The sequence below is a fragment of the Phalangium opilio genome, unplaced genomic scaffold (genome assembly GCF_054372755.1).
Source record: "Phalangium opilio isolate 3A_F unplaced genomic scaffold, DU_Popi_V2 ptg000017l_1, whole genome shotgun sequence".
NCBI classification, from domain to species: domain Eukaryota; kingdom Metazoa; phylum Arthropoda; class Arachnida; order Opiliones; family Phalangiidae; genus Phalangium; species Phalangium opilio.
The window spans coordinates 4,378,124-4,403,541 of record NW_028324151.1 but is presented as its reverse complement, the minus strand read 5'-3'; the positions used below and the strand labels follow the sequence as shown (position 1 = coordinate 4,403,541).

The window sequence follows — 25,418 nt, the reverse complement described above, 5'->3', positions numbered from 1 at the left end:
TAATTGTGACAATTATTTCTTCAGATTTCCAAAATATTTAGAAAGGTAATAAATATTTATAATATTAATGTGTATTTATGCTGTTTTATTGTGTTTTATGCTGTTTTATTGTGTTTTATGCTGTTTTATAGAAAATATTATATATTATTTTATTAGAAAATAACAGTAAAATTGAATTGAAACGCACGCTCCCGCCATATTTTGAAGTCTGCCTAACTTCAGCAGCGCCATCTAGCGGTCCATGTTTGCACCCAATAAGCCTATTCATTCTGGGTTCTTTTCGGGGCGATTTCCGTGGGAGCTAGATGCTGTGATTTTCTGAGCGATCTTTGCTGGTAAATATTTTGATTTTATTTATATTTTAAGGGTTAATTTTGATTAAATACCCAATTTTTATCGCAACCGATCGAAAATTAAGCGTTTCAAGTGGAAAATTTATGGTCAACCGTGCCAAATACATCTGTTAATTACGACCAAGGCTTAAGGGACTACGTTGACACCAGCTGGTGCTACTATTACCAAGGCTTAAGGGACCACGTTGACACCACGGAATCACGGATTCAAGGAAGCTCTTGCCTCTTTCGGTAGCTAAAGAGATCTTTGCAGGTAAATAATTTATTTATATATTAAGGGCTAATTTAAATTAAATACCAAAGTTTTATCGTAACCGAATGGGAATTAAGAGTTACAAGTGGAAAATAGGTTTGTTAATTGCTACCATTGTCTGTTTGAAGAAAACATAGCCTTAGTTGATTTTATATATTGGTTACCAAACATAATGGTAGTTATTTGGAACTCCATAGTTCTAAATAACTAATGCACTTTTGTTGCTTTGGTTATTGGCTGTATATTGCCCTTAACTGAAGCGAGTAGAAAACCTTTAACGGCAGAACTGTAGTTCTCTAAAATGTTTTCAATTAACAAATCTATTGGTGTAAATATGGGTGTCTAGGGCCGGAAATAAGCACATGCCACAACATTTTAAAATGTCCCATACTATTTTTAAAAACTAAATAAATTTTCCCAAAGTTTTGATAGCTTAACCATGAACACGCGATACTATTTTTGCACACTCTAGTGGACAATGTCCTATAAATTTTCTAGTCAAAGGAGTTAAGTCGTTTTTGTCTTTTGAGTATGTTATAGTCCTATTTGCCCCCCCATCCAACCATATTAGAAACCCAGGGTTACGACAATCAGGGGCCGAGTAATTAAGCAAAATGTTCACAAACATATCCCCTCTACATAGGAATAGCATTCCACCCAACTTTTTGGGTTCACAACTCTGATTCTACTAGAGATATGGGGGTGTCCTTTGACTATGTTATAGTCCTATTTGCCTCCCCCCTTTCCACCATAATTACACCCAACTTTGGGGGTTCATAACTGTGGTTCTACTAGAGATACGCGGAGTTTTTGCACACACTAGTGGACAATGTCCTATAAATTTTCTAGTCAAAGGAGTTAGTCTTTTTTGTCCTTTGAGTATGTTATAATCCTATTTGCACCCCCCCCCCCATCCAACCATATTAGAAACCCAGGGTTACGACAAACAGGGGCCGAGTAATTAAGCAAAATGTTCACAAACATATCCCCCTCCATAGGAATAGCATTCCACCCAACTTTGGGGGTTCATAACTCTGGTTCTACTAGAGATACGGGGATGTCCTTTGAGTATGTAATGGTCCTATTTGCCTCCCCCATCCCACCATAATTACACCCAACTTTGCGGGTTCATAACTGTGGTTCTACTAGAGTTTTTGCACACACTAGTGGACAAGGTCCTATAAATTTTCTAGTCAAAGGAGGGGACAGATGTTCTATATGAAAGTTTTCTCATTTCCGGCCCTGTGGGTGTCAAGCCCATTTGTTTTCACCGTAACAGCACCAAGAAAGAAGACAAATTTTATGGAATTTTAAGGAAACTTTCATTTTCGCTCCAAGAAAGTTACTCCATGGAATACGCCAACGGAAAAACGGTATTACTCCTTGGTTGGATTTATACCAATTAGTGTCGTCTGCTTTTAACACCACGAGGCTGTAATCTTGCGGGAGAGACCTTTGTTCTTGAGTAACCAACCGTCCGAAATTTCTTTCTTTGATTGGCATCGTGGAGTCAGGATAGTTCCATGCGCTGCTCTTGGAAATCAGGCCCTTCGCCGACGATCAGCCATTTTTCTTTTCGCCGTCGAGGAATAAATCCAGAATCTAGAGCCCTTATCCGCCATTGAATGTTCTTTTGGAGTCAATTTAGCAAGGCCGTGTTGGAATGAACAAACTTCTCAATGCGCAGCAAATGTAAGCCTTTTAATAATGATTAGCTTATTGTTTTAATAAATTCAGTAGTTTTAATGAAACAGGCAGTTAATTATTATTATTTACGTAAATTCAGTCTATTAAATAATAATTTTAAAATTAAATAAACCACGACCACGAGGTTAAGACATTTGAACAAGGCTTAAGAAATTTAGCTTAGATTATTAAAAAAATTTCATAGCAATATATCGCCAGAATTTCGCTAATTGTTTAAATGTATGGGATTATTTCGGTAAATTATTATTTTATTAGGCTAAAAGTAGCACTTATTTCCAATTTGGCATAGCCTTAATATTTGTTATTAATTTATTTTAATTTTTAGACACGAATTATTTTCTTGGATAATCTGTTGCTGGTCATTCAGATACGTTATCAAGTAGACTTGGAAGTTCATCCGATGTTAAGGACCCTCATTCCAGATGACATCTTTCTTGGATTTTCGAAACACGAGGCCTTAAAACTGATTGGACCGTGAAGTTTTTCCGCTAATTAACTCAATTTTATTCTTAAATTTAAACGGTAACTAGCCTACCCCTTTTAATTTTACGCTGTCAAATTTTAATTTATGGAACGCTTTAAATATTTTTTTGTTGAAAATTTTTGTAAACACCTCAATCGTTTTTTTCTCAATAAAAACTTTTTACCTTGGCTCACGTTATTTGTTTTCTTGAAATACTTTCGATATGAGGGATGGTTTGAATTTTTTAGGGTCTCGACTTACGGTAGTATTTTTGAGGTCCTTTTTAGGCTTTTTTTTTACTTTTTTAAGCAATTAAGCTTATTTTTTTTAATTTTTAAAAAAAATCGATCCTTTTATCATTTAAGCTTCTTATATAAGCTAAAAGAAGCCTAAAAGAGGGTCCCCAAAAATAGGCTATCTGTTTAGAGCTAAAAAATTCAAACCTTCCCTCTTAATCAAATAATTTCCAAGAAAACAAAAAACGTGGTTTAAGGCAAAATTTATTAAACAAAGTAAAAAAATCAGGTGTTTACAAAAATTTTCAACAAAAAATAATATAAAGTGTGCCGTAAATTGAAGTTTGAACGCGTAGAAAGAAACTAAGTAGTTGCAAGTATAATTCTAATAAAAATTTGAATTTTTCTAGATTCGGTTATGTTCATCGCCAGTAATTGTAGAGAATGGTTGCAAGGCCACATCAGGTTGAAAACATCTTGTATCGCAAATCCAAGGAAGATGTCAAGTGGAATGAGCGTCTCTAACAGCGGATGAACTCCAGAGTTTATCAAAGGTTGAAATCATCTACTAGGAAACGTCTCTGAATTACCAGCAACAGAATGTCCAAGAAAATCAGTCAAATCTAAAAATGAAAATATATTAATAACAAATATTAAGTCATTGCCTAGTAAGAATTAAAGGGGTCCTAACAAAAAATATTTTAAACTTTGGTAATGTTTCCGTAAATTATTGAAGGAATATTTCGTTAAATATTCCCATAAAAATCACACTAAATATTAAGCCATTACCAAATCGGAATTAAAGGGCTACTTGAAGGTCCTAGCAAAATAATAATTAAGGAAAGAATACCTTAGATTAAAATAATTTAAGAAAATATTCCCTTGAGAAAATTTAAGAATCGCACTAAATATTTAACCCTTTCCAAACCAGAATTAAGGGTTGCTTTAAGGTCCTAGCAGAATTATGATTTACGGAAACAGAATCATAGATTAAAATAATTTAAGAAAATATTCCCTTGAGAAAAATTTAAGAATCGCACTAAATATTTAACCCTTTCCAAACCAGAATTAAGGGTTGCTTTAAGGTCCAAGCAAAATTATGATTTACGGAAACAGAATCATAGATTAAAATAATTTATGAAAAAGCTAAGTAAAATATTCCCCTAAGAAAAAATTAAGAATCTCAAGCCTTAACTTTGCGTTCACGGCTCTCATAATAGGATTATTAAAAGGACTTAATTTGCACTAATTTACTATCAATTAACCCTAATTAATTTAAAGTATTTAATTAAATACCGCCATAAAGAAATTTTAAAATCTCAAATATTTAAAATAACTTAATTTGCACTAATTCACAATAATTTACTATCAATTAACCCTAATTAATTTAAAGTATTAAATACCGCCATAAAGATATTTTAAAATCTCAAATATTTAAAATAACGAGGGTATTTTTGAACTTTTGCGCGTAAATTAACTTAAATTAAAATGCCGGCATAAAGTAAAAGCTTAGAGATTAGTTCCAGGCCCGGATAAATTTCTTTAAAGGTTTAGCCCAGCCTAGTGCAACTTAGTCTCGCCCCGTTAAATCTATACTCGAGACTTAATTTAGTTTCGCGCCGTTAAATGAGACCTAATTTGCAAACAGTCGAGGTTTATTATTTACATAAATGTGGAATTTAATTTCCCCTAAAATAAGCCGAAGTACTAGATTTAAGATGTTCTAAATTAAGCCTTGTCTAACTGACCTCGTGTCTGGAAATTTCTTCATATTGTACTTAATTTTCAATAAATAAACATAATTAACTAACAATTAATTCTACCTAAATAATTTAAACTCTAGGATTAAATGAAATAATAAAATGCTAGCTGGATGGCTTTGGATTATTAAAAGCCTTAAACACACATACCGTAGTAGGCTTAACCTTTCCTGTTGGTTTCAATGTTCCAATGGACATTCAATGGCGGAGAGCTTAGAGTCTAGTCCCAACATCGGCGTAAAACGTGGCTTTCCATCTAATACTGCCTTCGAAAGTCAGGATTACGTGGAGCTGATCAAGGAACGATGTTGACTGGTCGCGAGCGCAGAGAGAAAAGAAATCTGCACAAGTGGCGTCCGAGTTTTATAGTAAATTCCGTCGTTGGGGGCGCTTCGAAGTGTGATGTGGGCGCTAATTCAAATAAGAGAACACACCGTTAGGCCTATATAATATATAGACAGCGCCCCTAGCGGCAAATTTGTTCATGTATTAGATGTCAGTAAATACGTAACTACGTATACAGCGCCCCTAGCGGCAATTTATGAACTATCTATTGCTTACAAGAATGTCTAGCAGAATTTTATCATGTTTTAGATGTCAGTAAATACGTAACTACGCATACAGCGCCCCTAGCGGAAATTTATGAACTATCTATTGCTTACACGAATGTCTAGCAGAATTTTATCATGGTTTATATGTCAGTAAATACGTAACTACGTATACAGCGCCCCTAGCGGCAATTTATGAACTATCTATTGCTTACACGAATGTCTAGCAGAATTTTATCATGTTTTTGATGACAGAAAATATGTAACTACGTATATGGTAAAATAATATTAACCCGTAGCCCCTAAGTTACCCATAATCCCAATCCCGTTCAAAATCGCTAGCTAGTTTTTAGTGAGTAGCCCCTCGATTATTACTCGTAATGCAGACGCAACCATTAATCCCCATACATTTTAAATCACCAATGAAACCCTATCCTTTTTTAAAGCATGAATAAAAATCACCATTAAAAGAAAATTTTCATTAGTGAATAGCCCCTCGACGCGCTGCCTTTAACAGTGCTAAAGTGATTACCGGGAACCTCTAATTAATCCATATTCCCAATCCATTTTAATCTAATTAATCAATTTTAAAATTCTATATATGCCTGTAACTTAATTGACAAGAATTTAAGGAATAAAATTGAGATTCATTAAATCGACGAACAATTTATTTATTCTATAGTACATTTGTGAAGTATAAACAAAAGTATATAGATATAAAAACAAAAAGTAAACTTCGTTGAAACTTGCTCGCGTCGTGTGATATGAGAAGCTGTCTTTTATCACTGAATGGCGTCGACCCCGTCCCCTCTGCTTGGCACTGGGAAGAAGACGTGAATTGGCTCATAATACAGCAGATGCTTGTATTTTTCTTTGAAATTAGAAAAGTTCATTTTTAACTCATTATCGTCATAAACACTAGTATTAATACATGGAATGCTTTAATTAGCAATTTAATATGTTGTAACAGTGTATATATAGAATATACAAAAACGAGTTTTGCTTCGCAGTCCTTAAAAAACTGCATTTATACACAATCCGTGACACTTTTTCAAACCCACAAAGGGCCAGAAAGTAGAAATTATCATACGTATTGCAGTTTCAAATTAAGTTTAATCGATATGGGAAATTGGGATTTAATCGCGTAGTTCAAACATTCGTTATGATTAGAAATTTTACAACAAAAACGGCTATAAATCGGAGTTTCGAGATAATTGAGCTTAAATTTTCACGTACGAAATTGTATAGAATATGTTCTCGTAAAAACTTATCCATGTCAAGTAATTAAGGCGAACAAATAAAAAATGAGCTTTTAGCATTTTAATTTTTCAGGGTGCAACAGAACACTTATTTAGTACAGACAAAGGCAGGGAGTTGCGCGCAATATAATAATAGTAATAAATTTCGTTTCGTCCGACGTTTATGAATTCCACCATTACGATAAAAATTTATTATTTTTATATAAAAAAAAATAAAAATACTGTTATTTGCAAAATTCCCGTTAAACTTGTCTCTAACGCGAAGGCCTAAATCATCAACTTCTTATAGGGTTTTACGGTCAACTAACAATATTTCCAAATATATACTCCACAGGGATTCCACGGTATTCGGAGGGAACGCGCGCGCTCAGCGGCACCTTTGAAGACAGGGCGCCGACGCGGTGGGGTTTCCCAGATGCGAAACTCGCTAAACTTCAAGGATGCCGTTTTAACAGTGCAGATACTACATACCAACGGGTTGGGAACCACCTTCAGGAGGGTTTTCCCCAAGAATTTAGTATTCCCCAGACAGATTGGAGAATGCGGAAAAATGGTACCGGAAACAGACGCCAAAGAAGCCGCCTATTTTGGGAATGCGGAAAGATTAACACTTCCTTTTTAGCTCCATCCACAATTATATCATGACTGACTTATAATTTAACGCCCAGACCGAACCGCTTTACCTAGGAAGTTGAAATTTCGCAGGGACGTTATTCTTAACTAGTAGATGATAATTAAGAAATATTTTTGTAATCCGCCGCCATCTTGAAAAATGGAGGCCATCCCTACCCTAGTCGCTATTTACGTTAATCGCGGAGTACTTATTAACTTATTAAGTATATGATTGTAACTAACCTTTAGCCCAATAGACGCGCGACAATAGCATGAATCCTCATTGGCATAATAGATCCACAAACCAAATGGGAGCGCGGTAGTACTTTTCGTACTTCATGAAACATGATACAGTATTAAAACGTAAAAAATGATCTTTATTGAACAGTACACATCAAATTCTCCTTATCAAAGCGCGTTTGTTTCTCTTTCGTTACCCACGTGTCCTCTGACGTAAACACGACAGACGTGTCGAATATTACTTAACGCCCTATTTTAGATTGTTTCTTCCATTCGAATGGCGACCACTCAACGGGTTCGAGAACCCATTCTTGAGATCGTCCACCGTTACATTTTTGTAGAGTTAAGCCATCCGGGCTTTGTTTACTTGGTAAATCCAGACACAAATTAGTAGACTGGTGACGAAGTGTTTTTTTCTACATTGCACATTATATTCAGTTCACAATAAAACTTACACAAAATGATTTACTTACCCATGGATCGTATTTCCAGTTTTGTCTCTTGATTTCAATGCAAGCCAACATGACAACATTCGTATCTACTTTTCCCTCCGGAGAATCTAAGCAAACTGACTCGTCGGACATTATTTTACCCTCTCTGGTGTAAACGAAGCACTTTATACCCAAAACAAAATAATTTAGGCCTACTACATTTATTTATTTATTTATTAAACTTCCGGTACCTGTTGCGGGTAAACTTCAATGACGCATTCCTTAACAGGTACTTTGCCTACTGTTTGCCTGACACCCGTCTTACTCAAGGGCCGATTGATACATTTTAAATTTTCTTCGTTTCTAATCTACTAGGCATAGTTTTTAAAACCGTATTTTTAAATTTTTCCCAAATAACTTCCGAAAATCAAACCGTGCACGTGGGCCTTACCTTTCCGAAAAATCGGCTTTCTGTTGGTAAAAAATGCTCCGGCCAGACATTGTCCAAATACCATTTAAAATTTTGGCACTTTAACCTTTCTCGTAGTTTCAAACGATTAGTTACATTTAAATTGGGACGCACTTTCGCAGCTTCTAAATTTGCGTAATAAATTAAAGTACACATACTCACCTTAAAGGATTGTTCTTAAGTTACTTACCATAGTTCAAAGTGTAAAAGAAATCTTTGTAGTCATCCATCCAAACTTCGGCAACTCGGGCCAAGTTGGAATAGAGAATAGACCCAATTCCACCATGTCCGGGAAACTTATAGGGCGAGGAACGTCGAAAAACATGGCCAACGTGAGAACAAGGAACTATCTCTACTGACCCTCCACACTGCCATATCTGTTATGATGACGCACAGCAAGTTCACTTTTTACTGGTTACAATAAGCCTCGAGTAAGTCACTAACCCTGAAAGACATTTCTAAATTTTCCCCGCCCCAAATATCCATTCCTTCGTCATACGTTCCCATCTCTTCAAAGTACTTCCTATCGATGGCAAAAAGACCTCCAGCCATGACAGGAGACCTAGTTACATAATTATGGATTAATATCCAAACGTCCACGAAGATATAGAGTGGTAACTGGGAGGGGAGGAGCTACGGGGACATGACGTCAACATTGGTATAGAGAGCTTTCAGTTGGAGGAGGAGCTGACTCTCGTGACATAATTTACGCTGCCATATTGGTGGGTATAAAGCAGGAATGAAGCTGAGACCAGAAAAGCGGTAGGAATCGGGAGGGTGTGACGTACTACTATCCCATCTGAAAGCTCTCTATAGTCAAAATTGTATGGCCTGCATGAGCTGACGACTTCCAATATGGTCGCCAAAAACCAAGGTAAGAGATAGGAGGGTGTGACGTCATGAGATAGTTCGTGGTAGAACACTATTAAGCATTATATTTACTTGAACGGTAGTGTGACGTCGCCCTTCCTTCTTCTTAACTCCTTTTCGCCAATAGGAAACCAGCGAAAATGAAGTTCCCAATTGAAGGCACCCCAATGAAGTTCGAAACTCTTAATGTAGGCGAACGTTTCGTCATGTATGATGTCAATAACTGGACAAACAACGCGCGTCCTATTTGGAGAATGCCGCTTCATTATGTATAGCAGTTGCAACAGAAATCCTGGTCTTGCTACGTCATGCGTGTGTCCATCCCCAACGGTAAACAAAAAGCGTTTCCCATCCCAAACACACAATGGTCTTACCTGTTTTGCGCGATTCGGGCTAGTAACGGTTCCAACCATCCTTCAGAGCATTCGCAATGCGCGTCCAAGAAGGTCAAGACTTGACCAGTGGCCCGTTTCCATCCTAAGAGCCTCGCTCGTATTAAGCCAGTACGGTTAAGTGACCGAACGACTTTTACAGGCACTGGTAACTTCTTCACGTAGTCCTCTAACGGCCTCTTTAGAAATTCTAGGAATATATTGATAAGATTTTCATGTACCTTAATTGCTACCAATTAAGATTAAGCCTACACCAAAAGCACAAATACTGTTTAAATTCTTTGTACAAAATTTATTTCAAAAGGAACTACAAGGTAATTTTTCATTTTTAATTAGCGAGAGAAGCGGTGCGCGTTAATTTCTTCTACGTGTTCAGGGTGGCACGTTGGACACAAAACATACTGTCCCGGACAAGCTGCGCACATATAACTGGTTTCTTTCCTAACACCGCGTTTATAACACCTGCGACAACGTCTCCTGGGTCTTGGCTTCTCCTCGGAAATAAAAATCAAATCGTGTCCATCAGCGGGCAAATTCAACCTCAAATCCTTGTCTCCAACATGCTCGATGGACATAACGTCTTGGGGTGAAACAGCGATAGGTTCCATGGGACCATCCTGTTCCACGATTTCGTTCAAATGATGATTAAAACTGTTATGGTCCGCGTAGGGAAGAAATAGAGTTGTACTATCAATCATTTCTTCTTCAACTACAGGTGTTGGGGTTAACGCTTCAACTAATAGTGACTGGATCAAGTCATTCCGAAACTCCAATAAACTGTCCTCGTTATGTGAGAACCTCGAGTTGAGAATAAAGGCAGTGTTAACCGTTAAATTTATGACGTCAATGATGATACGCGACCGCCAAGATAGTCTAGACCAATTGCGACAACGATTACCAAAATCGACATTGGTTAGAAATACATTGTTCAAGCCATCAAATTCAACCATGGCTTCGCGATTTTTGATTAAATTAACCAACAGAAGTTCCTTCTGTCCTCCTGTTGCTGATCCGTCTCCGACCTTAACTGACTTGACCTCAATGTCTATAAATTTCCAGACTGAGTTGATCCTGTCGCTTCTTCTCTTTTCTTTGGTATTGACATCTTTGGAGACCACGGCCAACTCCATGCCAACGTACACGTCACATCTATTGAACAACCTCCCAAAACCGCACGATTTTCTTAACAAATCCATGATAATGTCGACACTCTTGGCTCTTTCAGACTCCTTTTTGTGAATTATCTTCAATATTAGTCCGTCATCGTCAGTCAAAACGTAGATGGACGCTTCGACTCTCGACTTTGACGCGTCCAAGTATCGTCTTATGGCTACCTTACCCCTCCAGATCTGTTCTTTATTATTGTTGTATTCAATTCTTGAGTGGCAAAACTCCTCGAGTGATCCATTGATGGCTTCGATAAAGGTTTTGCAATAGTCACTGTCGCATCGTATGGCCTTGAAGAAATCCTCAACTTTCATGTTATCCAACCATAAGTTGGAAGAAAACGTAGTCTGATCAGTACTCCAGTACTGCACCATTTCCGGTAACTTAACAGCACCCATTTGCAGCAATAAAGCTAGGTATATTTTGGATTCCTTTGTCGATCCACCAAACTGATCCCAATCTCCCTTGCACTCCATCATCTCATAGACGGTTTCTGTGAAAAATAGCGAGATCCAGTCCTTGGGAGTTGAATTGACCGATAAGACGTTGTCCGCTTGGCTACGGTGTCCAGGGTCATCGTGAAACAGGAATGTGTTGAATATGTCATCATTCGAAAATTCCTCGTCAGTCAAAGAGGAGGAAATCTCTTCAACCTTGTTGTTGTTGTTTATTTTTGGCTTTTTGTAGAGTTGCACGGCTAAACCAGCATCAAATCCATCTAAAATAACATAAATCAATGATATTTAAACTTCAATAGGTAAAAAAGCGACAAGTAAACTAGAACCTAGTACCAAAGGCAAATAAAATAATATAAAGTGACGTCGCACTAAGAAGAACGACGTCACGTGTCTCTCAGCCAACGCAAAAGCAATTAGCCCCCCCCTTCAAGTATTCGATAAAAAACGCGGGAAAACCCAATTACTTTACCATGAAACCCCAAATTAATCAAAAGCCTAACTATTATCGTCGAGGAGAAAAAAGGATCACTAAATAAAACAAGCCTGAGAGAACTCGTCTCAAAACTAGATTTTGAATTCGGCGCCAACCACAGCCGACTCCATCACGATTTTTCCATGCGTGATCGAGTCGGCTCTGCATCAACCCACGTGTCTCACTATTAATTCTATTTGCCTTTGCTAAACATGGTATGAGAACCAAGCAGCAGAACAATCCCCCTTAATGATAATGTATCGGACAAAGATAGTAATCCCACCTTACCCTCCCACAAAAACTTTCCTTAAAATTACAAAATATTTTGGGGTTCAAGGGTTGGACGAATGATCAAATTGATAATTAAATCTCCCCGTCATTTTAGGGTTAATTTTTCTTTCTATTCCATGACCTTTTAAACTTACTCCAAACTATAGAAGCTAAATACAATCCTATCCAAGTGACTTAAGTTATTCGGACCACGCTGCAAAAACGAGAGAAAAGAAAAAAAACTCACTTTGACGCTGTTTAGATGAAGCCGGTGCTTGCATTTCGACACCAGGGCTGGTATTATCTCTCCTCTTCTGGCACTGAGTCTCAGCCATTACCGCCTCTCTCTTGATTCGAAAAGGTGGAATTATCGTCGTATCGCTTAAGGCCGTTGCGTCATAACCACGTTTATGTTTAGATCTTTTAGACATATTCATTATCTTTAAACGCGGGATACAAGTAGTTAAGCCTACTTTTAAGCCTAAAAACTCGGGAATAAACAATGCGGTACTGGTAGACCTCGCGACGCCGGTCTAAAAGTGGTCTTCGCTTTACAATCGCGAGAGTTCGCAACGCCGAGGGTAGATTACCGTGACGCGTTGGTGGTGACGCGAAAATTCCGGTTCAGCGCATGACGCGTCGATGCCTTTTCGTAAGGGAGAATAGTGAATAGGGGAGGACACACCAGGGGGGACGCGCGTCCGTCGACGGTCTCTTTCCCAAGGCAACGGCGGCGCGTCAAGGGATGCGTATCGATTTTTTGAAAGCTTGGAGAAAGGCCGAACGGGAAATGGTTTTCAGGACTTACTTCTATCGCTGGCATCATCCACTAGGATTATTTCTCGTATCAGTTGTCGGGGGGATCTCAATATGACGCTGTGTACTGTACGCAGTAGCGTAGACCAAGCCTCGTTGTGAAACACAATAATGACGCTCGTATCGGGAAGTTCCGATGTTGGCGGATAACTCAAACCACGGCATCTTTTATAATAAAACAAAATCATCACGCATTTTTGGTGCAAATGTTTTTTAACAAGCAAATAGATAATTTAAAACGTTTTAAAGGGGTTAAAAACCTGAAAGTTCATGGTATCTACTCTTTGAAATCCGCCGGAAGTAATTTCCAGGGGTTTCAAAATAACCCATCTTATCCCTGACTGTCTGACGTAATTTTCCCACTTTTATTTACAGAATATTACTATAGGAAAATTACCGAACCAATGAAATTCCCTGACGTTCATGACAATTTTCAAACTGACAACCCATCCCCTACTTTCCCGGGATTTTAGTTACTGTGGCAACCCTGTCTTGAAGAAAACAAAAATCCAGCCTTGGTTTTCACCGTCCCTTTACGGGAGGCACGACGCTTCACCCTCCTTTGAAAAACCCAAAATACCTCGTACGAGTACTTACTTTTCCTTTCGCACGTCCAAGAGAGAACGATTTAGGGATATCCTGTCGCTAGCCAGTATGTTGAATCGATTTATGCTGAACAAAGCTTTCATCTTATTACTTTCGTGCGGTCCCACGTGAACCGGTTGACCTTTTTCGCCCGCATTTGGTAAAGGTGAATAATTGTTTCTGTCCAAAATCTCTGAAATTAAAAATTGCGAAGAACAAAGTTGAATAAATGAATAAACACCAAAATTAATATTTATTAAATAAATTTCACTAATTACCTTGCGTTAAATTGGGTCCAGTTTCCCACGGTAACTCATTCCCTACGTAATGTCCAACTATGACGTGTATACCCTTCTTGTCAATGTATTCTTTCTGTAAATTAGTTTCGCGAATAATTCGCATGACATCAGTGTCGTCTGCTCCATCTGGCTTTTTGTGACGGAACAGAATGGTAATTAACGTTATCAAAGCCGGTAAGGTCAAAAGGGCCGTACAGGTTAGCCGTAAACGTCTACGGCAAACGCGAAAACAGTACATGACGTCATTTAGTTAGACTAGATTTTACAATCTGAAAAATAAACACTGACGTAATGGTCATTTAATAATACCACTTGGGTCTTTGGCGGACTGACTCGGCTTACCATTTTTACGTAATGTTTCACACGAGTTTCTAAGTTAACTTTAACGTAATTAAATTTGAAAGTTATTCAAGTACCACAGTCCAAAGAATACATTTTGGACATTATTTAAAAGCCGGTACAATTATAACGAGTTCAGTTTGTGAAAGAAATTTAAAATTCGGGGCTTAACCTTTTGACTAAAGCGAAATTCTTGAAAATCCGGTCCTAGTCCCACACAAAATTATTTTGGTAAAAGTTTCGCGCGAAATTATGGAGGCATGAAAAAACCAGAATACAAGATAGACAGACCACAGGTAAAAAATAGCCCGCCCTGTGACGCGAATAGCATAATACAACTAGACTGAACCTCCTGTAACTTCCATATAGGGGAGATTGACTACGTAACCAAATATTATGAAGATAAACTGGTTTTTAGCCAGACTACAGTAGAGGAATTTTAAATTAACGTACCAGATTATCTTGAAACTGGAAAGCGAAGGTCGAACATCGGAAACGGGCCTTGCCACAAGCGCCATGCATACTATACCCAAAGTTCAATAAACTCCTGATAACGCATAGAGGCTGAAAATTTAGGCTTACACTTGTACAAATAACAATAAAGAATTTCAAAACGAAGTGTGTTTAATGTCTTTTTCGAGATTTTTTTTTACAATTATAAATACAATGTTAGTTGGGTTTTTTTTATACAGTTTTACATATGAAATTAATGTACAATAATTTTAGATCATGTTTCAAAAAAAAAACCACTAAAATTAAGAAATTTTATCTAAAACACGTCACGAACATTTAATTGTTTATATTTTGATGAAATATTAGAATTTGAACTTCACGGGGGACAATGTTGATTCAATATTTACCACCACAAAGTTCTGGTGAAATGTCCGTGTGTGTTTTTATTTCGAGCTGGTGTACTTCGTAACGGCCTTGGTTCCTTCTGATACGGCGTGTTTTGCCAACTCTCCTGGCAATAGAAGTCTGACGGCAGTTTGTACTTCCCGAGATGTGATTGTCGATCTCTTGTTATAATGAGCTAGTCTGCTAGCTTCGGCGGCGATACGCTCGAAAATGTCGTTGACAAAGCTGTAAAAGAGAATTCAGGGCGTTTATTTTAATGCGGAATGACGTAATAATCATTGCTAAGCCTATTGTGATCATAAAAAACAACGAAACGTGGCGGGTAAAAGAACAACTAAGGCGGGAAATTCCACGCCAGCTGATCGAAATTGCGCCTATTTTTAAATACCTCTACATGTATAAGGAAAATAAACGATACAAGGCTGAAACTGTACACTATCGTACATCAGAAACCAGGGAATGAATCTAACACTAAATCTACACAAACAACCCGATTTATAATTACCTATTCATGATGGACATAGCCTTTGATGAGATACCAGTGTCAGGATGTACTTGTTTAAGTACTTTGTAGATGTAGATTGAAAAAGATTCCTTCCTCCTCTTCTTCTTCTTTTTGCCCTTGTCGGCCCTGACGGCCTTTTGGGCTTTCCCACTCTTTTTCACAGCTTTTCCGGAAGGTTGAGGGGGCATGGTGACGTCGAAACGGCAATCAAAGGTTCAGGAACAGACCGCCTAGCAACTGTACTATGTTAGAGGAAAGGCGAACTCCGTAGAAATGAATACGCTCCCTTGCCTCCAAAACCTTTTTATGTCGAGTCTCGTGCTTGAAACCACATTCTACGATCGAATCAAATCTCTAGACGGCCGTCCAATCCCAGCGCGCGATTCTCTAAATTTTCCGTCCGTTGAACCAATCACGGCGCTCGCCTAGCAAGAGGCATCAATTTCCTCTCTCTTGTTCCCCGTCAGCTTTAACTGGGAGTGGGGCCCGTTGTTTTAGTTACAAAGGTTATCCAGATAAACGTTTGTACAAAGTTCAAATATAATGCAACAATATTTTTTAGGAAATCAAACAATATTTCCGTTAAAACTGAACATATGTATTGAGTTTTTAATTGCTGAAAATGTAATTCAAACAATAGAACAATATTTCGCATTCGAATAATATTAAAGCGTATTAAAGTCTCTGTATTTGATGCTTTATACATAAGTAATGTTTGGACAATAAAATTGAACTCAACACAACTTTTGTGACAAAAATATATTCGATATAGGCTTAGTAGAATAAATCATTTAGAATTTAATCAATATATTTATCCAATAAGGCTTTTTTTCTGATTTCCCCCATTTAATTAATTACATGTAGAGAAAATTAATGGAATTGTCTATTAAATAATCTCGGGGATAGACTAATGGCACCCCATGTTATTTCCCCATAGAGCTTAATACAGTCGAAGGTAGAGGGCTGCCATTACTCTATAGCTGCCTCCCTAAGTATATTTTATCTCTCCACCAATGAACGCGTGCATCTAGAGACGCGGCGCGCTGATTGGAAGTTCGTTTCAAGTCGACTTTTGCAAACGCTCGAGGTATATAAACGCGCTGCGGCCGGAAAATGTTCAAATCTACTCTCTATCTCTCATTGCGAGAGAAGTTCTGTTGTCTACAAGTTTCCCAACTTTAATAAATTTATAATGAGCGGTCGTGGAAAAGGGGGCAAGGTATTTATATCTTTAATTTCGTTGTTAATTAGTTAACAATTAATTAAATTTTATAACTAATTTTAAAGGTAAAGGCCAAGTCGAAGACTAGATCATCCAGGGCTGGACTACAATTTCCAGTTGGTCGTATTCATCGTCTTTTGCGTAAAGGAAATTATGCCGAACGAGTTGGTGCCGGAGCTCCAGTCTATCTAGCAGCCGTAAGTTTTAATCTATTGATTTCCGTCGCGTTGTCAGTTTTAATTCCAAATTTAAGCCTTGGGATTTAAGCCTAATCGAAAATTTCGTTTTATTTTTCTGTTCTTAAAAGGTTTTGGAGTATCTCGCCGCTGAAGTGTTGGAGTTGGCGGGAAACGCGGCTAGAGACAACAAAAAGACCAGAATCATCCCGAGACATTTGCAACTCGCCATTAGAAACGACGAGGAGTTGAACAAACTCTTAGCGGGAGTTACCATCGCCCAGGGCGGCGTGTTGCCGAACATTCAAGCCGTACTTCTGCCCAAGAAGACCGAGAAGAAATAAGGTGGCTCCGTCTAGGCGCTGTAAATAGAACTTTTCCGTCTCTTTGGAAAAAAAAAAATCTCATCGACACACCCGAACATTATATTATATCTTCGTGCTTTCGCGTTCGTATTAAGACAAAAAAAATCTTTATTATTAGAATGTAAATAAATTCGTGATTTAAAAGAAAAACCATCAGCTTTTTTCCTATGTTATAAAAAAAGTGTATATATTTCATCATGTCTGGTATTTTTAAGGAAAAAAAATAACGTCCTAATAAAACAAATTATTTAAGTCCGAAATTATTGGTCTCGTTCTTAATTTTAAGCTTATAACACTTAATTAATATTTGAATTTTCGAAATGGGTATACTTTGAACGAATAAGCATACACTAAGAAAATAAATATTAACAAATAATGTAGATTTTAGCTTCAGTAAAAATGATCTATTTCTTAATTTATTTACTAATCTAACCATGTTTGTGTGAACCCTGCACATGGACTGCAAAGCAAACGTGACATTCTTTCATAATTCTGATTATTTTATCAAAGGCTAACAGATTAGTGCAAATATTTCAAGATACAAAAAGAGTGAATAATATATCTTGAACTTTGATAACGATTAGTCAAGCTCCCATTCTCAAAGTTCACCACTAATTTTATCTTTCTACCAGTTGCTTAAATTGAATGTATTATCTTTTATGCAAATTTCGTGGGTTTCATGTCTAAACTATAACTGTTAAGTTTACCGTGGGAAAATAAACAAAAATGTTGATAAATCTACATTAAACGGTTAAGCCTTGGTCAAAACAAACCTACGTAACTCCATGGTCCATGGATATAGTATAGAAGCTTACGCTTCATGGATATATTACTGTAGCCTTCGGTAAGGCAATTCGATTTTAACCACATTTATGTCATAAAAATCCGTGAGGTTGGAGACAGTCTGGGAAATAGCACACTTACTCTGGTCCAAAACCAGTTCAAGAAGTGGGGGTTACTGGTCCAAGGAACCAGTTCAATAATTGCAAATATATAGGAGGACAAAGGCTGGGACTAGTCCGGAGAACAATTTATTTCGGACACTAGGAGGGGGGGGGGTCAGTGGTCCCAAGGAATAGTTTAGAAATATCTTTATTTCCCAGACTGGTTGGGGGTACAAGCTCGCTAATGACGTAGAATTGGTAGAAATTGAGGCAAATTTGTTTTTCTTTCGACGCGCCTGTTACGCACCTCCCCCCCCTCCTCTGAATATGCTTCAAATTCTACGTCCCAAACGCTCGTACTGTACCACTCACCTCCCCTCCACTAAATTTGCCTGAAATTCTCACAAACCAGGTAGATAAAGGAATAAATGTCATGCGTTTTAAAGGTGTGATATATCCATGAAGCCTAAGGTTCTATACCAGGGTTCGTACGAAATCTTTACATTCAAAATCCCTAACTTTTCCAAGTTATCCCTGACCAAATTTTCGCAATATCCCTGGCCATTTTAAGGTATTTACCAAAGCCCACTTTTGACACCTGGCCTATATTTAGGATTACTCGAAGCATGGTTTGAAATACCAAACAAAATCCCTAACATATCCCTGACTTTTTAGGAAAAACTTTTAAATCCCTGACTTATCCCCCTATTTTACATATCGCCGACTTATCCAGGTTTCATACGAACCCTGCAGTATACTAAATGGTTCTAAGACTAAATACCTAAGCCTTGGCCCATAACACGAAAGGTTTCTAGAACTTTTAAATACGAATATAAAGCTCAGGAATCATAGAATGTTATTTATTCTAGCGCTGTAGGAGGCTTAGTAATAATATCATGTAATTTGGGGGCCTGGATTTAACTTTGATTAGACTAACATAATCATTTTGTTTTATAAGCCTACTTCAATTATTAAAGACAACAGGATTTAAAAGTACTTGAACGTACAAAATAAAGTTTATTCGGAGAAAGTAAATGCGGTTCAATAATTTACCAATGTTGATAGTCAAAATAAACCATTACATCACCGAGAATGTTATGAAAATAAGTATGAACAATACATTTGAGATAAAACCTCTATATCAAAATGTGGGGTTGGCCCTTAAAAGGGCCGTTTTTTTTTTAAATTTTTTTTTTTTTAGTTGTTAACGGGAGATAGCAGGAAATTTAACCACCGAATCCATAGAGGGTACGGCCTTGTCTCTGTAAGTAAACAAAAGACAATTTGGGTTAGATACATAATTACAATAAAGACTAAACACAACTAAAGGTTTAAGAGAAATAATTAGAAAAACATAATTACCTTCAAAGCGTAAACAACATCCATGGCGGTGACGGTCTTTCTCTTAGCGTGCTCGGTGTATGTTACGGCATCCCGGATAACGTTTTCAAGGAAAACTTTCAAGACTCCACGGGTCTCTTCGTAGATCAAACCGGAAATACGTTTTACACCTCCACGACGAGCCAAACGACGAATGGCGGGCTTGGTAATTCCCTGGATGTTATCTCGAAGAACCTTTCTATGACGTTTGGCTCCTCCTTTACCCAATCCTTTGCCTCCTTTACCTCTTCCGGACATTTTAGAAGTGCGAACTTAACTTTTACAACGAAAGCTGGGAGAATATCGCTCGTCTGTACTCGATGAGAGCAGAGAGAAGAATGATACTCAACCCGCCAGACCCTACGCTTTTATAGGGTTTGGCGCGTGACGTCAGCGCGCGGACGGAATCTACAGAGGTGGTTTTTCAACTTGCTATTTGCTTCAGCCTTATCATATTCGAATGCAAATAACATTATACTTTTAACTGTGTTTTACAAAATAATATTTTTAAATTTTAGGCCTTACATTTTTCGATTTTTTTTAGACCAGTATATTTAAAAACAGTATATTTAAAAATGAATTTACTATTTTTGAAGACAAAAAATAATAGCCCTAAACCACTGCCGAAGGCCGGAGAACTAGGCACGCTAGGTGTAACGTGATTTAGGCCTATTTCGCAGTTTTCGTCTATTTTTAAAAGACAAATATTCGGTTTGAAAGCATGTCTAATTTAACGTTGTGTAGACTTGTCACACGAATCTCGCCGGAATTTGCAACGGGCCAAGGCTTAGCAAAATTTAATTCAAAATCGGGATTAAATTAAAATCATGCGGACTAAAAATATACCCAGATTATATGCACACTAATAAGAGTGGATGGGATAAATGGTAAAAGTTAATTGCAAATATATAAGCCTATTAAATTAACAAATGTTATTTCTAAGATCATCTCAAGAGAAAATTCCACGAAAGTAAATCTCTCTCAATGTTTACAAATAAGCCCTTTCACTGCATACTTGCAATGACATGAATAAGAGAGGTAAAAATCTCGGAGCTTAAATTTTCACCGACTTGAAACGGCGAAATATTACCCAATGAGATCCCGCCATTTCGGGCCAATCAGAGGTGAGCAAGATAGCGCGGAAAAATTGTCAAACCATTTCGTGGAGTCGTGGACCGTCTCCAAAGGAAACTACAATGTACATTTAGGTATCTTCCCGCCAAATTCAACGCAAAGTATTTTGTAAGATATGTCTTATCTCAACCGTTGCATTCTAGTGATGGGTTTTTTCCTCGTGTTATTGATTTTTAAAACCCACGTGCCAAGTAATGTCATTTTTCAACATAAGTTTATACTAAGGTTAAAGGCAGGGGCCATGTTTGTACCTTTGACATGTTTAAGCTTGTACCTAGAGTGAATTTCAGTAAACCCTTGACCCAAAATTTTGAATTAAAACTAAACTTAGGCACCACATTGCTGCAACTAGTTGGACGTTATGTTTGCTGACAGAAAAATATGCTTTCACAAGAATAAGCCTAATTTGAATAAAAACGAAAGTTTTTCCATAAAAATCTGTTCTTTTTAATGATGAATAATGTAATAAATACAATGAAATTGTCTTATTTCAAGACATTGATAATTTGTGATTATTAACCTTGATTTGCTTACATAGTAGGCAATATTTACAGTATTTACACCTTATGATTTTAAAAAGTTGTAAACTTTTCTCTCACCGGAACTGATGGGAATGAGGTTTTAAAACAATACATTTAGGGGCGAAACCAATAGTTCAAAATTTGGGTGGCCCTTAAAAGGGCCGTTTTTTAAAACTTTTTTTTTTTTTTGAAAGTTCAAATTTTTTTACTTCTTGGCGGCAGCTTTCTTGGCTGGGGACTTCGCTTTCTTCGCCTTGGGGGACTTGGGCTTGGTAGCCTTCACCTTCTTGGGCACGGCCTTCTTCTTGGGGCTCTTGGCGGCAGCGGGTTTCGCGGTTTTAGCCTTGGGGGCAGCCTTAGCCTTAGGCTTGACGGCCTTCTTCTCAACGGTCTTTTTGGCTTTGGTTGGTGAAGCTTTCTTGGCAGCCTTTGGCTTAGAAGCGGCGGGTTTCTTCGCCTTGGGTTTCTTCTCGGTGGCTTCTCCTTTGGTTGCTACACCCAAACGGAAACTTCCGGTGGCACCCTTTCCTTTGGTCTGGACCAAACTTCCATTTTCAACGGCGTTCTTCAAGTACTTCTTGATGAAAGGCGCCATGCGTTCGACATCGACCTTGTAGTTGGCGGCGATGTACTTCTTAATGGCTTGAAGAGAAGATCCTCCGCGTTCCTTGAGGGTCGAGATGGACGCGTTGACCATAACGGCGATCTTAGGGTGGGCAGCTGGGGCCGCAGCCTTCTTCGCGGCCTTTGGTTTAGCAGCAGCGGCCTTCTTGCCCTTCTTGGCAGCAGCCTTAGGGGAAGCGGCAACGGGAGCAGCAACAGCAACTTCGTCAGACATGGTTGAAAGTAGTACTTGCGATTTGCAACCTCAAAACGTCAACAGCAAAAGATTCGGGATCGGTCTGGACTCGGCAAGAGAGAGAACGGTTATGAGTTTCTCCCGCTAGGATTCGGCGCTTTTATACGAGCGGTCAGACTTCAGGCAAACACGATGTATAAAACTTTTCGCGCGATCTCTTCTCTCTCGCTTCGTTCGCTCGCGCCTCGATGTGTTTCCTCGCTACGGAGAACCGCTAATTGAGGCGTTAATAATTAACTGACCGGGTCGTGACCTATCTTAATCGAAAGACGACATTTTAATCTATAATCTCCGAAAGATTCAACATTCTAACCCAAATACTCTCCGAGATATAGTCATCGGAACATACTAATCGACCTTCGCGAAACGCGTTGTTTCGATTATAATTAAATTTAAGTACTTAATTATAATCGGAAACTAGGAAATATGGGTATTAAATTAAAGTTTGAAATCAGACGGTTCGAACCGTGTATTTTTTTCCGGTGTCATACGTACTGGTGTATTAGAAAATAATTTCTAAAGACGGACGTGTAAGCACACTGACTGACTTAGGGCTACCACCCATAGACATATTTAAATGTGATTTTAACAAATTTAGATTAAGTTTAGGCTTAAAATAAAAATACAGGCCTATTCTACAAGAATTAAAGTATATTTGTGATTTTTTTCAGATTTTTAATCGCATTATTTATGGGTGAAATAAATTATTAAGATTTAGTAAGCGCTAAGCCTAACGTTGAAAATAACGCCTAGGAAGGCTCCCAGCTTTCTGTGTATGGGAATAAATACGAATTTAAAAATTTAATTTTAATTAAGTTTAGGACTACCAAATTTCAGCCATGATTAGTTAATAATGTAGAATTAATTTTGAAGTCAAAACCTGGTGAAATTAGGCTTAATTACGGGTGTTTAAACGGTATTAAAGCTCGAGAATGCTACAGAATTTTTCGGGAAAGGAGGCCATTCGCTTCTCGTCCAAAAATCTCACCAAGCTCGATTTTTGGCAAAGGCGCGCCATTTTAAGTACTTTGAATTAATGCCGTTTTAATCATGATTAAAGTGAATTAAGTCGTGGGCAAATGTAGTAATGTATCTACGAGGATGCTCCGGGTATTTAAGACCAAAGTTAGGCATAAAATAGACGTAATTAGCTGTAATTTTGTACCCAAACGCGGTGTTATTTTCGAAATGTGTTTTGGAGATGAAAATTCAGTTTGAGGAAAGGACGCCATAACTACCTACTCTCGGATGATAGAATTATTTTTAGAATAGAGTAAAATTAATATTAAAAATTAAGTTATTAATGAAAATAAGATTCGATTATGCTCCCTCTACATTAGTTAATTAAAGTTAATTAGGGATTAGCGCTATTTATTTTTAATAAGAAACCTTAGAATCGCAACGATTTCTGAAGTGGTTTGTTTTGGTTTTCAACTTAAAAATTTTATCTCGGTCACTTTTAAAGATTTAAATGGCCAAGTTTTCAATGTTGCAGATTTAAGGGTTAATTTGAATATTTAGAATCACTCATAGAATTAATCTTATTATTAATTAGATTAAAATTAATTAGATCAAAATTAAGATTAACCTTATTGTTTTAAGATACATCTAATCGTGTTTTGTAATTTGGTTTCAAATTAAAGCTTGATTAACTATATGGTTATTTTAATATGTCGCAATCTTGGAAGGGATGAAAAGTGCTGGAGGAAGGCGGGATTTTGGTTTAAAATTGCGCCATTTTCAATAATTGGTTCTATTGGTTAACTGCTTAATATGTTTAGATTGTAATCTCTATTAGCGCTCGCAGCCTTGGAAGGTATCAAGTGACGGGGTATTTAACTAGATAACTCGACCCCATTCTAGGTTGCAACTTCAGTATTTTGGGTTTAAGAATAAACTGATTATACTTAATTTTATGGCATCTGTTGCACTCTAGAAAGGTATCGAAACCAACACAGAAAATACGTATTTTTCTTTCACCACGTGGCTGGAATTTCTTGCACTCTTGCAGAACATGAAAATTATTCCCTAGTCTGTAAATCTGTTTTTAATATTTGAAAATATTTAAATAATTCATAGGTATCTTTCGCACCCTTGAAAGTTCTTTAAAAATTCCTTCAAACTCAGTATTTTTATATGGAAACGTTATACCTTCCTAGATTGCACCTTTTTTAGTAGCTTATATTCAAGTTACAATCTTGGAAAGGCTAACATTCGGGAAAATATATATTAAAAAAACCATTTGAAGATGATTGGTTTGTCCTTGATTCGAATAAAGTAAACATTTACTGGGTTTTGGAAAAATGCCAATTCGGGTATAATTATAAAGGGACAGTTACCTTAAATAGAATGCGAGTGGAAAAAAATAGGTACTGTTCCTTTTCGATAAAAATATAAGGTGTTCTTCCCTTTATAACCAAGAATTTAATAAAAAAATGTCACTTTGAAGTTTGAAAAACAGAATTTTCTTTTACACTGAGATGTTAGAATAAATTAGGCTTAGCATTCGTATTCGTATTGTTTTTGGACGTTTCCTGAAACGATTTTCACGCAAACTAAGACTGAAAGTTTATGAATGTATTATCTAAGCAAGGTGACGTACCGATGACGTGTGACGTCACGGTGCCTCAACTTGATAATATTTTTTCCTCAAAAACTTCACTTCCCAGAAGGGTTCAAATTACATCTTCCAACCAAGGAAACCGGTTGCCAAAAGCGATGGGAGCTGATTACATCTTTTTTCATCCATTTCAAGAATGGATTTAATTAATTCATATTTGTTGTAAATTGTTCTAGAAGTCATTGTTCCTTAATATAAGCGTTTATTTTTAGTACAACCATGTTGAAATGGAATTAATTTTGACATTAATTTTTGACTAAGTACTTAACTAACGAATACCATATGGTATGTATTAGGGTAAGGGCGATGACGTGGTAAGGCTGTAACGAATGGACCATTTCTATGAAAGAAGAAAGCTACATAATTTTCCTCTTTCGTGAATGCTTTGGTTAAACCCATGGAATGTAGTTACGCCTCTTTGGCATAGAAATGGCCCATGAAACTCCCGCGCGGTTCTTTCAGGCTTTATACAATAGTTGCACCTGGATGTACTGTACCATATGGATATGTTAAGGTACAAGCTTGGAAATTCCCGGGAAAAACCTGTGTTTTAAGCTGTAAATGATAAACATTCCTTAACCCTAACACTAACACAAAATTCTATGATTTCCTGGCCAACCTCTCTGCAATTATATAAAAATAGTGTCCGACCCCTTGTACTATATACAAGTGAAGCCTTGAAAGGGACCTAATTCCTTAATAAAAACCCAATATTCTATGGAAATTTTAGGTCTTCTTAAATTACAATTAGGCCTAACTAATCTAAAATATAGACCTAGTTCTTTTGTAGACTATTTTAAGGTTAAAAACCGGTTTTTTCCTCGAGTGCATATAGCACAGTTTCACCCTTTCTTAGACTGTAAGAAGGCCAAACGAGGTCACGTAATTTTAAATG

At 37.3% G+C, this 25,418-nt stretch overlaps 6 protein-coding genes and 1 long non-coding RNA gene across 9 annotated transcripts; 2 read left to right on the top strand and 5 right to left on the bottom strand.

Moving 5' to 3' along the window:
- Positions 1–180: 180 nt before the first annotated feature.
- Positions 181–4,829, top strand: LOC149702592 (uncharacterized). Its single transcript, XR_016381772.1, has 6 exons — positions 181–335; positions 419–606; positions 1,863–1,979; positions 2,121–2,298; positions 2,639–2,835; positions 3,423–4,829. It is a non-coding gene; the product is annotated as an uncharacterized LOC149702592 (long non-coding RNA).
- A 2,718-nt stretch (positions 4,830–7,547) lies between these two features.
- LOC149702590 (polypeptide N-acetylgalactosaminyltransferase 1-like) lies at positions 7,548–14,475 on the bottom strand. Of its 3 annotated transcripts, none has more exons than XM_089866443.1 (12): positions 14,003–14,475; positions 13,640–13,943; positions 13,374–13,554; positions 12,769–12,941; positions 9,576–9,783; positions 9,274–9,444; positions 8,776–8,893; positions 8,522–8,708; positions 8,314–8,456; positions 8,114–8,230; positions 7,905–8,045; positions 7,548–7,847 (listed from the first exon to the last, which is right to left on the bottom strand). In XM_089866443.1, the coding sequence occupies exons 2-12, from the start codon at positions 13,896–13,898 to the stop codon at positions 7,674–7,676; spliced, it is 1,872 nt and encodes a 623-aa protein (XP_089722569.1). In that variant the 5' UTR covers positions 13,899–13,943; positions 14,003–14,475; the 3' UTR covers positions 7,548–7,673. The 3 variants fall into 3 exon arrangements, with proteins under 3 accessions (XP_089722569.1, XP_089722568.1, XP_089722570.1); XM_089866442.1 differs by having other exon boundaries at positions 13,640–13,929; XM_089866444.1 differs by having other exon boundaries at positions 8,314–8,453; positions 13,640–13,929.
- Positions 9,865–12,762, bottom strand: LOC149702591 (uncharacterized). The gene is made up of 2 exons (XM_089866445.1): positions 12,208–12,762; positions 9,865–11,478 (listed from the first exon to the last, which is right to left on the bottom strand). Exons 1-2 carry the CDS (start codon positions 12,395–12,397, stop codon positions 9,926–9,928), a joined length of 1,743 nt encoding a protein of 580 aa, XP_089722571.1. The 5' UTR covers positions 12,398–12,762; the 3' UTR covers positions 9,865–9,925.
- Positions 14,476–14,605: 130 nt separating the features above from the next.
- Positions 14,606–15,650, bottom strand: LOC149702589 (histone H2B-like). The gene is made up of 2 exons (XM_089866447.1): positions 15,363–15,650; positions 14,606–15,082 (listed from the first exon to the last, which is right to left on the bottom strand). The coding sequence occupies exons 1-2, from the start codon at positions 15,548–15,550 to the stop codon at positions 14,896–14,898; spliced, it is 375 nt and encodes a 124-aa protein (XP_089722573.1). The 5' UTR covers positions 15,551–15,650; the 3' UTR covers positions 14,606–14,895.
- A 777-nt stretch (positions 15,651–16,427) lies between these two features.
- On the top strand, positions 16,428–17,385 carry LOC149702588 (histone H2A-like). Its single transcript, XM_089866448.1, has 3 exons — positions 16,428–16,581; positions 16,650–16,781; positions 16,892–17,385. The coding sequence occupies exons 1-3, from the start codon at positions 16,555–16,557 to the stop codon at positions 17,102–17,104; spliced, it is 372 nt and encodes a 123-aa protein (XP_089722574.1). The 5' UTR covers positions 16,428–16,554; the 3' UTR covers positions 17,105–17,385.
- Positions 17,386–18,995: 1,610 nt separating this feature from the next.
- LOC149702587 (histone H4) lies at positions 18,996–19,741 on the bottom strand. Its single transcript, XM_089866449.1, has 2 exons — positions 19,372–19,741; positions 18,996–19,271 (listed from the first exon to the last, which is right to left on the bottom strand). The coding sequence occupies exons 1-2, from the start codon at positions 19,645–19,647 to the stop codon at positions 19,236–19,238; spliced, it is 312 nt and encodes a 103-aa protein (XP_089722575.1). The 5' UTR covers positions 19,648–19,741; the 3' UTR covers positions 18,996–19,235.
- A 1,205-nt stretch (positions 19,742–20,946) lies between these two features.
- On the bottom strand, positions 20,947–21,992 carry LOC149702586 (histone H1-like). The gene has a single exon (XM_089866446.1). The coding sequence runs from the start codon at positions 21,880–21,882 to the stop codon at positions 21,250–21,252; it is 633 nt and encodes a 210-aa protein (XP_089722572.1). The 5' UTR covers positions 21,883–21,992; the 3' UTR covers positions 20,947–21,249.
- Positions 21,993–25,418: the final 3,426 nt, after the last annotated feature.